This window comes from Nycticebus coucang, chromosome 11 (assembly GCF_027406575.1).
Source record: "Nycticebus coucang isolate mNycCou1 chromosome 11, mNycCou1.pri, whole genome shotgun sequence".
Classification (NCBI taxonomy): Eukaryota; Metazoa; Chordata; class Mammalia; order Primates; family Lorisidae; genus Nycticebus; species Nycticebus coucang.
In genome coordinates, this window is record NC_069790.1 from 37,095,957 (window position 1) to 37,108,288 (window position 12,332).

Sequence of the window (12,332 nt, forward strand, 5' to 3'; positions counted from 1 at the left end):
TAGGCAGGAACTAAAAATAGAACCATCTTGGAAGAAAAGACTCATTTATAAGAATGTTTAAACTTCTCAGAAAAAAGAATAATAAAAACAAACCCAGGAAATTATAAAACTAGGTCAAGCATGCTTCTAAAAATATAAACAACTTGGAACTGACAGATATGGATAGGGAGAATCAAATCAAGGTAATAAACATACAAGACAGTTAAAGATACAATAAAGATCACACAGAACTGACAAAACCAACCAGAATACAACAGAGACACAGGTTGAAAATACGAGAGTTAGGGAGATAGATGCAGACAAGAGAACGGGTGGGGGAGGCAGTATTTGGAGAAATAAGGGCTTAGAATTTTTCAGAATGGAAGCTATGAGTGGACTCAAAAGCTTATTATTTATTTATTTAATTTTTGAGACAGAATCTCTGTTGCCCAGGCTAGAGTGCCCTGGCATCACTCACAGCAACCTCAAAATTCTAAGGCTCAAGAGATCCTCTTGCTTTAGCCTCCCCAACAGCTGGGACTACAGGCACCTGCCACGATGCTCAGCTAGTCTTTCTATTTCTAGTAGAGATTGGGTCTCTTCCTCAAGGCTGGTCTTGAACTCCTGAGTTCAAGCAATCCAACCCTACTGCCTTGGCTCCCAGAGTGCTAGGGTTACAGGCATGAGCCGCTGCGCCTGGCCTGGACTGGACTCTGTGTCTAACTGCACCCGGTACCAAGCAGGACACATTTCTCAATGTCCATACATTGATATACATGTATTAGTAACGCTGTAAAACCTTAATGGCAAAAAGTCTTAAGAACTATTAGTGGAGGAATAACAAGTATATATACAAGACTTGTCTTGTATAATGCTATCCAGTGCTAGAAAACAATAGAGTTAAAACACCAAGTTGGAGGGAAAATAATCACTGTGCCCTAGAATTCTACAGATAAGCAAACCCAATCAAGAGTGAGAGCAGGGTGGTGCCTGTGGCTCAAAGGGGTAGGGCCCCGGCCCCATATGCCGGAGGTGGCGGGTTCAAACTCAGCCCCGGCCAGAAACTGGAAAAAAAAAAAAGTGAGAGCAGTAAAGGCAGTTTCAGACACAATATGATTTATGGCTCTCCCCCAAAGACCTGCTATACCGTTTTATGCTGTGGTAAAAAGAAAGAAGCCCAGAACAAGATGCAACAAGCAACAATGAGCAAAAAAATTAACACAATTGTTTTTTTTTTTTTTTGAGACAGAGTCTCAAGCTGTCACCCTGGTTAGAGTGCTGTGGAGTCATAGCTCACAGCAACCTCAAACTCTTGGGCATAAGTGATTCTCTTGCCTCAGCCTCCCAAGTAGCTGGGACTACAGGCACCCGCCACAATGCCTGGCTTTTTTTTGTTGTTGCAGTTGTCATTGTTGGTTAGCTGGCTTGGGCCAGGTTCGAACCCGCCAGCATCCTACTCACTGAGCTACAGGCACCTCCCTAACATCATGTTTTGTTAAAGCAAAAATAATTACTGATTATGAACAAAAAAAGAGCAAAAATACTATAGTTTAAAATAGACTGAACTATAATTTCAGACTAGAGGGAGGCTGATGTTCAGAGAGAGGGTAGAGGATATAAGAACTTCACGTTGTGTTAGGAAAAAATCAAAAGTGTGTATGTTACAACGTGTGTGGAGTTTGAATCTTGTGACCCAGACTTGTGACTGATTTTTGCCTATGAAGCAATAAGCAATATTCCAAGGAAACTCAAATGAAATTAATGATAGGTATTGTTTGCACAGTTACAGGTTGAGTAAAGCTGCAAAGCATTCACAACACTAACCCAGCACCGAGGCTGACAGAGCTAGTAGCAGTGAGGGGGATCGGGGTAGCTTACCACTGGGCTAGGCCATAAGTAGAAGGATAAGCCAGTTTGCTCCAAGTGTGTGGCACTGTGTCATAACTCAGCGCGGACTGCTGGGCTTCCATGTCAGGAGATAATGTCAGCTCCCCCTTGCATGGAGATAAAAGGCCACATAGTGAACATCTTCTAATGGGGCAGAGCCTGCACTAGTCCCACTTAAACTTACCCTCAAGCCCAGGTCTAGTTGTTGAAGTGATACACGGATTTCCTGAATGAGAATATTCATCCTTTCACATTCTTGGAAGCAAACAAGAACGTAGGGGTTTCTATTTGAGCTTTTTTGCATTATTTCTGCCATGTTGAACTCTTCTGGAAGTTTCTCCAAAATGTCATCCAAGACATTCTTAACCTTAAATCAGTAACACAAAGATTTAGCTCCTTTCTATTTCAGTTCTGGTCTTGGTGACTATATATATCCTCTACATTTTGAAGTCCAAGAATATATCATACAATGTCTGAACATAATGCAATCCCGGGAGGTGGGCAGAGCGGCAATGCCAACTCCCTCAGCCGCCTCCGCACCAAAGCCAGCGCCTCCTCCTCCTTAGATCCCAAAATCTAGTCAGGAAGGAGCTACTGTTTATTTGCAGTTTATAAACGGTTAGCATTTAAGGAGTGTAAAAACGTCACCATCAACTACATATCATTTGTATGTAAAGATAGGATCACAGGAAGCAGAAGCTTCCTTTGGGGACTGCATTTTATAATCTGCTCAAAGTCACATGAACCAAATAGGCTCTTGAAGCATGAGCTAATTCTGGTGGCTCTGATGCTGCCTTCCCATCCAGGGCATCCTAAGATTCCTGGAATAATTTAGATCAACATTTTTATCAACAGGGAAGCCTTTATCTTCTGTAATTGTCCTGAAGAAATGAAAAAGATATACATATTGAAGGTGTGAATATACGCATAGTACTCAGATACACATACTCATAACATCTGGGAAAACCAATAAATAATTAGAAGGAACAAAAAAACTCTGCCTATTATTAGCCCCAGGCATCTTTTCCTTGATTTCTTGGATTCCTTCCTGTGGTTCTCACGTCCTGCCTTCAAGTTACTTCAGCACCCTGGTAATTTGTCAGGTTCTGAAATCTTAAACTCACCTACAGGTGCAGTGGACAATATGACAGTGCAGTGGAGAATTCAGGTAAAAGAACGGCTCTGGTATCAGCCAGGATTTGGTTTCCTTCAGGGGTGCATTCTAGCTGCCTGGCTTTGGCAGCTCATACAAGGTCATGTCAGAAGTAGGGATGCTAACACTACTCAGAGCTATTGTGGATTATTTAAATAGTGTCCCTGTAAAGCACTCTATGGCAGTGGTTCTCAACCTTCCTAATGCTGCCACCCTTTAATACAGTTCCTGTGGGTTGCAACCCATAGGTTGAAAACCGTGGCTCTATGGTGTCTAGCATACTGTGAGCACCCAGTACACAGTCAAGGTTATATTCTCTTCACTTGCCTGGAGCCTTGAGGCATCTTGGCCTCATGTGCTCTGCATTTTCTGGTGTAACGATCAGCTTTCTTGATGGAAAGATGGAAGCACAAAACAACATGCAGACATCACCCACCCCTCTGATTCTATTAGGGTTATAGAGTTGTTTCCCAAATAGATGGATTTTTTCCATGTTCATCTTTTAAAATTTAACAATCTTGTGAAGAGAATGTTAGTATACAGGATAATAAAACAACACTCTTAACAAAATTCTAAGGCTTCTTAATTATAATGGGGGTCGTAATGATGGCCTTATTTCAAGAAATAATTGAAAAATATGGACAGTTCTTGAGACCTCACTATAATTGCATTTGAAGTTTACTGGGTTTCAAGAAACTAAATCCTTATCAACCAAATCTTGATCAATAATTTCGAGAGAGAAATAAGGGCCAGTTTATTTGGGGAAAAGTCAGCTATTCAGGTTTTTAGTTAATGAGACACAAGATTTGAATCTGAAGTTTAAATAATCATTTCTCGTCCCCCTCATTCTAGAGCAGTGAGCTTCAAAATGTAATGCCCGTCTCTTAAGACAATGTGAAAAAGACACCATAACAAATGACAGAGCCAAAAACACATTAAGAGAGTGAAAGGCAAACCACTAGGTAACTGCAATACATAAATCTGACCACAGATACACATCCGGAATAAAGAGCTCTTGTAAGATAAGTCCAAGATTAACAACTCAATTAAAACTTGGGTACTGGAACAGGTGGGTAGTTCATGTGAAAATATATCCGAATGGCCATAGCATGTAAGAACATGTTCAATGTTACTCTTCAGGTGCAGAATTTAAAGTTAAAACCGCCATGAGAAACCACTATGCAAGCCTTTGTGGCTGGATGGTGAGAGGAGAGACCGCCTCAAGCCATGGCCCCCAATCCATGGCTTAGCCTTATTTATTTTTTGTTCATTGAGCTTTTTATTTTTTTCAGTGTACTATTCTTGCAACTGTTGTATTTGAGATATTTTTAAAAATAAATTTAAAAACAAAATAAATAAAAACAGATCAAATGAAAGGCACTCGAGTTCCCAGGATGCCCACTGAAGATCAGGTAGCAGAGGCCTCTGGGGTTTAAATCCAGGTTCCAAATGGCTTTATTTTTTTTGTGACTTTTTCCTCCCAATGTCCAATGTCTTTGCAATATGGAAGGATCCTAGGATTTGAATCTGGAAAGCATCACAGGTACAGGTTATGATCTGACCCAGGGACGGAGGAAAGCCTGCTACAGATACGAGTGACTCCCAGGATTGGCTTTTATAGTGAGGCCAGGCCATGGATTGGAGGCCATGGCTTGAGGGAGTCTCTCCTCTCACCATCCAGCCACAAGGCCTCGCCTGCATTTGGGAACGTTCCAGATTAGGCTTTAACAAAATTATAAGGAGATAGAGCATCTGGAACTCTTAATACACTGCTGGTGGGAGTGTAACTGGTACAACCACTTTAGAAAACGATGAGTGCTATAAAGCTAAACATTATGCCCTGTGATCTGGTAATCCCACTTCTGAGTATAGAAAAGTGATGTTATCAGCGGATACCTTTGCCAGTTATTTACTTTGCCTGTTGACAAAAGACTACATAAATATGTTCATGGCTATGATATTCATAAATGTAAAAACTGGAAACAACCCAGACATCTATTCACAATAGAATGAAAATTGTATGTTCATATAGTAGAATGCTAAATAAAAACGAACCATTAGTTCATGAAAAACATGAGTGAATCTCAAATACAAGGCATGGTAAAAGGAGCTAGGCATAAATAAGTATGTAGAGTATGATTCCATGTATTTGAAGTTCAAAACCACAGAAAGCTAATCTGTCTTGATAGAGGTAAGGATATTGATTACCTCTGGGGAGTGGGGAGGTAAAAGGTGTTAAGTATCCTGGAGCGTAGGAAATGGAAACGGTCTCTATTTTGATCTTGGTGGTGGTTATGTGAGTATATACAAAGGTAAAATAACATTGATTTGTAAGATTAGACTCTTCGATGTACATAGGTTATATTGCAATTAAAAAAGGAGAACAGACACACCCTCTACCTTTTCCTCTGTGGACTGCCCCAGGTCATCACCACTTGTTGCACTCCTGGGCTGCGTCTCCAGCAAAGTTCTGAAGAGGGTGTTGGATGTCACTGTCAGGAATTCTATTTCAGCATTTGGGTGGAGGCCGTAGAGTGCGGGGCTTTCTGGAGGGAGCATCTCCTCTATATATTGATGGTAGCCTGAATAGTCTAGGTAAGGTGGAGCTGCAAATCCTGGTGCCAGCATAAGTTCATCTTCAATCTTCAACCATAAAGGAAAAGTCAGTTATTCCAAATCTAGGTAGGGCATCAAGTTTTACTTCCTAAGTAAACACTTTGAGAACACTCTTGACAACAAGGTCCCAGCATAATGTCCCTCTCTAAAATGTTTCATGATCAACTACTCTGCTCTATGTATGGCACCAGGCTGACCTCTGGGGAATTCTAAGGAACACAATGTGAATTCTATTCCTAAGAAGACGTCATCTGCAGTGTGCTTGGTTGACATGATCCTTGCCTAAAAAAAGAATATGCATGCACTGAGCCGTCACTGTCCATTGTCACCCCGTTGCATGCTTCAGTTCATTGATTTTCCCGACCACCTCGACCTACCTGAGAGGAAATCAAGATGCTTGGCATCATTTGCCTAGGGAGATGTTGGATTTTACTCTTAATTCTGAATTTATTGTAGTATGACTATGCGGTCAGATAATTCAGTTTGTGAACTCCTCTGAGGAAAAGTGCTACATATCTGATTGCTGAATTATCACTATAGTCACCTTCGAAATACTCCCCTTGGGAAGCTATGTAACTATGGACCTTTTTCTGGAATGGCTATCAGAGCTGTCATTGTATGTGCTCTCACTACGAAGTTAGTGAACTCATCCTAGAAAAAAGTCCTTTGGAGGGTGGACGAGGCGCTGGCATCAGTGTATAGCTTCCCAAGGGGAATACTTCGAAGGTGACCACAGTGATACTTAGGTCTGAGGTAGATAGCACTTTTTCAAGGATAAATTCTCAAACTTAATTGTCTGAACTTACATATGATTTCCCAGTGTACCATACTTTTCACAGTACTGCTTCAAGTCATTTTATATATGATACATTTGAATTTTATAAGCGTAAATAATTGTGTGTGCATCTGTGGGAAAATGTGTGTGTATATAAGCACCATTTTATAGGCCATACACTAATTGATGCTTCCTTCGGAGGACTTTGAGCTCCGCAGGGTAGTATGTGTGCTCATCTTAGGATCTGTTGACCCTGGAAGAGTTGCTGACCATGCCGATTGGCCTAGTGAATGAAAGGCAGGTGTAATGGTCTACTTCATCGAGCCTGGGGCAGAGGGCAGACGTTGCATTTAGAGGAAACTTTCTTTTTTTTTTTTTTTTGTGGTTTTTGGCTAGGGCTAGGTTTGAACTCACCACCTCCAGCATGGGACCGGCGCCCTACTCCTTGAGCCACAGGCACCACCCTAGAGGAACCTTTCAAACAAAGGCCAATGTGAGAGGCAATAGCAAACCCTCTAAAGCAGCGGTTCATGACCCCTTTTTAACAATGAAAATACCTTGCGGCATTAGGAAGGTTGAGAACCACTGCTCTAAACACTGGAACATAGATCTCCAAAATGTAACAAAATTTGTCTCTAGACTACCTGTAAACACTTGAGAGTTCAAGTCTCTCATGCCATAAATTCTGCCTGTATATACACTTAACTGTACAGTGGAAGGTTATTTTTAAACTATTACCTAATGTATCTGGTTTCTGCCCAGCTTTTCTGAATTATTTTCTGTAAGTAGGATTTACCCGTAACTGTGCATGTTATGCTCCGTTCCCCTCAGTACCCCCTGGAGACAGAGTGAATATTCATTAGTTCATTCAATAATGTGAATGATCACCCAGTAAACCAACACAAGCTTTGGAACCACAAAAGCTTTGTGTGACATTCTTTTACGGAACTCAACGCCAAAGGGGACAAATATGCGTGAATTTCCAGGTACACAGTAATTAGGCAGGTTGTTCCTTCCCTCTCAAACCTGCAATCCTGGATTTCTTAGAAAGCCTGTCTCTTAATAATGATGCTCAATTGCTGTCTGTGAATTCCAAGGGCATTTTTAATATTTGGCATTTCTTTTTTTTTTGTAGAGACAGAGTCTCACTTTATAGCCCTAGGTAGAGTGCCGTGGCATCACACAGCTCACAGCAACTTCCAACTCCTGGGCTTCAGCGATTCTCTTGCCTCAGCCTCCCGAGTAGCTGGGACTACAGGCGCCCGCCACAATGCCCGGCTATTTTTTGGTTGCAGTTCAGCCGGGGCCGGTTTGAACCTGCCACCCTCGTTATATGGGGCCAGCGCCTTACCGACTGAGCCACAGGCGCTGCCCAATATTTGGCATTTCTATTTTTATTTTGTACCAAATTTTAAAGTTACCTAATCCTTCATGTTGCCAGAAACAGAAATCTTGATCCAGTAAATATAGGAAGGAACAAGTTGGACTATCCCACCACCAATATCCATTAGCTTGGGTTTATTTACTTATTCGTATGTACATTTTTATTATTTCATATTTACATGATATATGTATATTCATATATGAAACATAATTCATATATAAGAACAATCAAAATTTAAATGTCACCTGGCTCAGCATGACCAAAAAAAAACCAAAAAAACCTGCAGAAGAGTCAAACTCAGCATTTTTAGCCTCTGGTAGGTAAATTAGCCAAAAATAAAGAGATGAACAAAAATATGAGTAATAAAATCCAAAACTAGAATCAACAAATACATCAATAGTGACCTTCATTCTCTACAAACAAGCATTTGGTCTTCTCTCTTAGTACTAAGTAGGTGAAGAAATTTTAAAAGCTGCAGTTAATTTTTCCTTTGATAAAAAAAAAGGTAAAAAAAAATATGAAAAGATAAAAAACAAAATTTGAAAAAAAGATGAAAGGGGAAAAAAACAAAATTTCAAAAATATGAGAAGGTAAAAATATTTGAAAAAAATATATGAAAAGGTTAAAAAAAAAATTCAAGCAAAGAGACCAACTGGAAATGGAACCATGTGGAAATGTTAAAATGCCGTGAGGACTGGCGTCTGTGTGAGTGCATACTCTTGGAGTGCTGGTGGGATTGCACATGGTCCAGGCTTTTAGGAAAGACCATAGGCAGTAAGTTTACAAGTATGTGAGGAGTGCCATCTATGTGTAAGGTGAGGAGCAAAGCAAAAAAACAGCAAACTCAAAGGAAAGGACTTGACGTTTGCAGCCAGACGAGCCTGGTTCAGTTTCCGTCCCTTAATGCTGCAGTCTCCAACCACTGGGCTGTGGACGAGTACTGGTCCGAGGCCCGTTAGGAACTAGGTTGCACAGCAGGAGGAGAGCAGCAGGCTAGTGATGAAGCTTCATCTGTATTTACGGCCATTTCCCATCACTTTCATCACTGCCTGAGCTCTGTGCCCTGTCAGATCAGTAGCAGTATTAGATAGATTCTCATAGGAGTGTGAACCCTACTGTAACCTCCATATTCTCCTTATGAGAATCTAATGCCTGATATTGTGAGGTGGAGCTAAGGCAGAAAGGCTAGCTCTGGGGAGTGGCTGCAAATACACATTATCATTAGCAGAGAGGTTTGATGCACAAAGACCATAATAAATCAATTGCGTGCAGACTCATATCAAAACCATTCCCTTCCCTACTTCCAGTCGGAGGAGGAAAAATTGTCTTCCATGAAACAAATGCCCAGTGCCAGAAAAGGTTGGGAACCACTGTCTTAACTTTTTGGTGCCCTTAAGAAACGACAATTTATCTAAGTTTCCATAATAAAATGCAGCTCACAATGGCAGTGATTGTGGCTGTTAGGTATTTAATAAGATATGCAAACAGCTCGGCACGTGGCCGCCTTTCCTGTTAGCTTTGGTCTCCCCTGTGCCCCTCGCTGCAGACTGGGTTGTTTTAAGTACATCTTGATTTTTCTTGAAAGAAAAGTAAAACCTGAGAAATGTCCTACTGTAAGTTTCTATCATGCCAAGTAACTAAAGTTTGAAAAGTAAGGTTTAATTCATACAAAGATTTGTTTCCCCTTCAAGAAAACTGCAAAGATTTCAACATACTCAAGGAACTCTGTGAACCCTGATTTGGAATTCACACCTTCTCCCTTCCCACTCCAGAGTTTTATGAAAAGTTGCTTCATGGGAGGCGCCTGTGGCTCAGTCAGTAGGGCGCCGGCCCCATATACCGAGGGTGGTGGGTTCAAACCCGGCCCCGGCCAAACTGCAACCAAAAAATAGCCGGGCGTTGTGGCGGGCGCCTGTAGTCCCAGCTACTTGGGAGGCTGAGGCAGGAGAATCGCTTAGGCCCAGGAGCTGGAGGTTGCTGTGAGCTGTGTGAGGCCACGGCACTCTACCGAGGGCCATAAAGTGAGACTCTGTCTCTACAAAAAAAAAAAGAAAAGTTGCTTCATGCTGATGGGCCTGTAACTGTCGAGCTCTATACACAGGTCTACTTTTCTGGCCTTTGAGGGAGGATAGTTTGAGATAGTTGTTGTAATTGCCCCCAAAGAATCAATGATTTGAACTAGGTGTTGCCACAAAGAGTATATGCAAATAGCCAATAAGCTTATGAAAAGCCGTTACACAGGGGCATGTGCCAGTCAGAATCACAAGGTGGTACCACCTCACCCCCTCCAGGATGGCTAGAATAAAAAAATGTGGACAATAGCAAGGGTAGGATGTGGAAAAAATTGAAACTTTATATATTGCTATAGGAATATAGAATGGTGCGGCCACTTCGGAAAACAGTTGGGCAGTTCCTCCAAATGTTTAACTTAAGAGTTATCATGTGACCCAGCAATTCCACTCGGAGCCACATGCTAAATTTGTCCTCAAAACTTCGTAGCAGCATTATTCATAATAGCTAAAAGGCAGAAACAACCCAAGTGTCCATCAGCTGATGAATGGATAAACAAAATGTGACATATCCCTACAATGGAGGTATTTGGGGTCATAAAAATTAACGAAGTGCTGATACATGCTATGTTATGGGTGAACCTTGAAAATATGCTGAGGCTTGGCACCCATAGCACAGTGGTTACGGCACCAGCCACATACACTGAGGGTGGCAGGTTTGAACCCGGCCTAGGCCAGCTAAACAACTGCAAGAAAAAAGTAGCCAGGCATTGTGGTGGGCACGTGGTCCCAACTACTTGGGAGGCTGAGGCAGGAGAATAACTTAAGCCCAGGAGTTTGAGGTTGCTGTGAGCTGTGATGCCACAGCACTCTGCCGAGGGTGACACAGTGAGACTGTCTCCAAAAAAAAAAGAAGAAGAAGAAGAAAAAATACTATGTTGAGTGAAAAAAGTTGGATGCAAAAGGCTACCTATTATCTGATTCCAGTTGTATAAACTGTCCACAATGGGCAAATCTATAAAGACAGAAAGTAGATTAGTGGTTGCCATGGATGGGGGAGTGGGGGTACTGTTTGTGTGTGTGTGAGGGGGGAGCAAATGGTGAATGACCACTAGCAGTACAGGGGTGTTTTTAGTGGGGGAGGATGAAACTGTTTAAAAATTGTGGAAATACTTGTACCAACTATGAATGTACTGAAAACCTTTGAATCACATTAATTGGTGAAAGTCATGGTGTACAAGTTATATCCTAGTAAAACTGTTGTTAAAAAGCTAAGAGGCAATGGAAATCCCGTTCAGGCAGAATGAACCACCACATCATGGAAACATCACCAAGGATTTGAAGTCACCTTTGCAGAAGTCAGGGGCAGTCACAGTGACAGGCATGAGTGCTGGCACCTGGCCACCATGTTAACTCCGTGGGATTACTGTCATCTTCACATTTTTCTTTCTGACATTTAATAAAAATCTCACCTTCAATACTGCCTCTCCGAGTAGTCTTTGTGATAACGATGAGAAGTTCCCAGTTCATTCTGAGTTAAACAAGTATATTTGTCTGCTAAGGATTCTCAGCAGTCGCTCCAGACACTTTATCCTGGTGTCTTTAGAGCTGAAAGGTACCCTGGTGATTTTCTAGACAGTACTTTTCATTTTACAAATGAATAAACAAACACCAGGGTGGGGTCCAGCACAAAGCTAGAGAGTGAGGCAGCGGCAGAACCAGAACCAGAACTCGGGTCTCTTGGACTTTCCACCTTATTCACAGTGCCACTCGGGACCGGCACCACGCGAGTGCAGACACAGATCAGTTTTGGGTGACCTGTACCCCAGTAGCTACTAGCAGATCCGTCTTCCAGCCAACGCAGTGTAGTGCAGAGAAAGACTGGCCCTTGCGGTCTGATTATGAGTCTGATTCCACTATTTACCTCTGTGAGCTGAGTTTCCTTTTTGAGTAATGAAATAATGATACCTAATTTGCAACCGTAGTAAGGAGAAGAAATAATACAAATGAATTGTGTGGTACTGACCTCTGGCACAGAGCAGATATTTTTATAAATGGTTTCCACTGTTAACTATCACATTAAATAATGTACAACCAAGTGTGAAATATATATTATGAAAATTTGTACTTCATAGTAAAAATATTTCCCATTTATTAAGTATATTGTTCTAACATTGTACCAATGTTTAAACCTGGCAATAAACCCATGATCTGGTTGTTCTTGTAGACAATAAAACTGAAGTTAAGAAAGATTCAGTAATATCACACAGCAAATACAAGGAAGTGCTTGAATTTGAACCCAAGCATTTGTTTTTTATTTAAAAGGCTAGGTTATTAATTGTTACTCTAAATTATGGAAACACCTTCTACTATATAACTTTAAAGTGACCCAATACATTATTTTATGAAAGTAAGACACTGTATACTTATTTTAGCACTGCCAAGTACACACCGCATATGAGAAAAAATGTTTTCTGTCTTAAGTTTGGCCGGAGACCCTCTAAGGCACATTGCCAATTGGACAAATTT

General features: G+C 41.3%; 1 protein-coding gene across 1 annotated transcript in view; it reads right to left on the reverse strand.

Moving 5' to 3' along the window:
- DNAH11 (dynein axonemal heavy chain 11) overlaps window positions 1-12,332 on the reverse strand; it is a 389,834-nt gene that overhangs the window by 4,524 nt on the left and 372,978 nt on the right. Inside the window, exons 77-79 of the mRNA XM_053553503.1 lie at window positions 5,420-5,662; window positions 2,051-2,233; window positions 1,858-1,973 (exon numbers count right to left, since the gene is read on the reverse strand). Coding sequence (XP_053409478.1) covers window positions 1,858-1,973; window positions 2,051-2,233; window positions 5,420-5,662 — 542 coding nt within the window. The remainder of the gene's footprint in view (window positions 1-1,857; window positions 1,974-2,050; window positions 2,234-5,419; window positions 5,663-12,332) is intronic.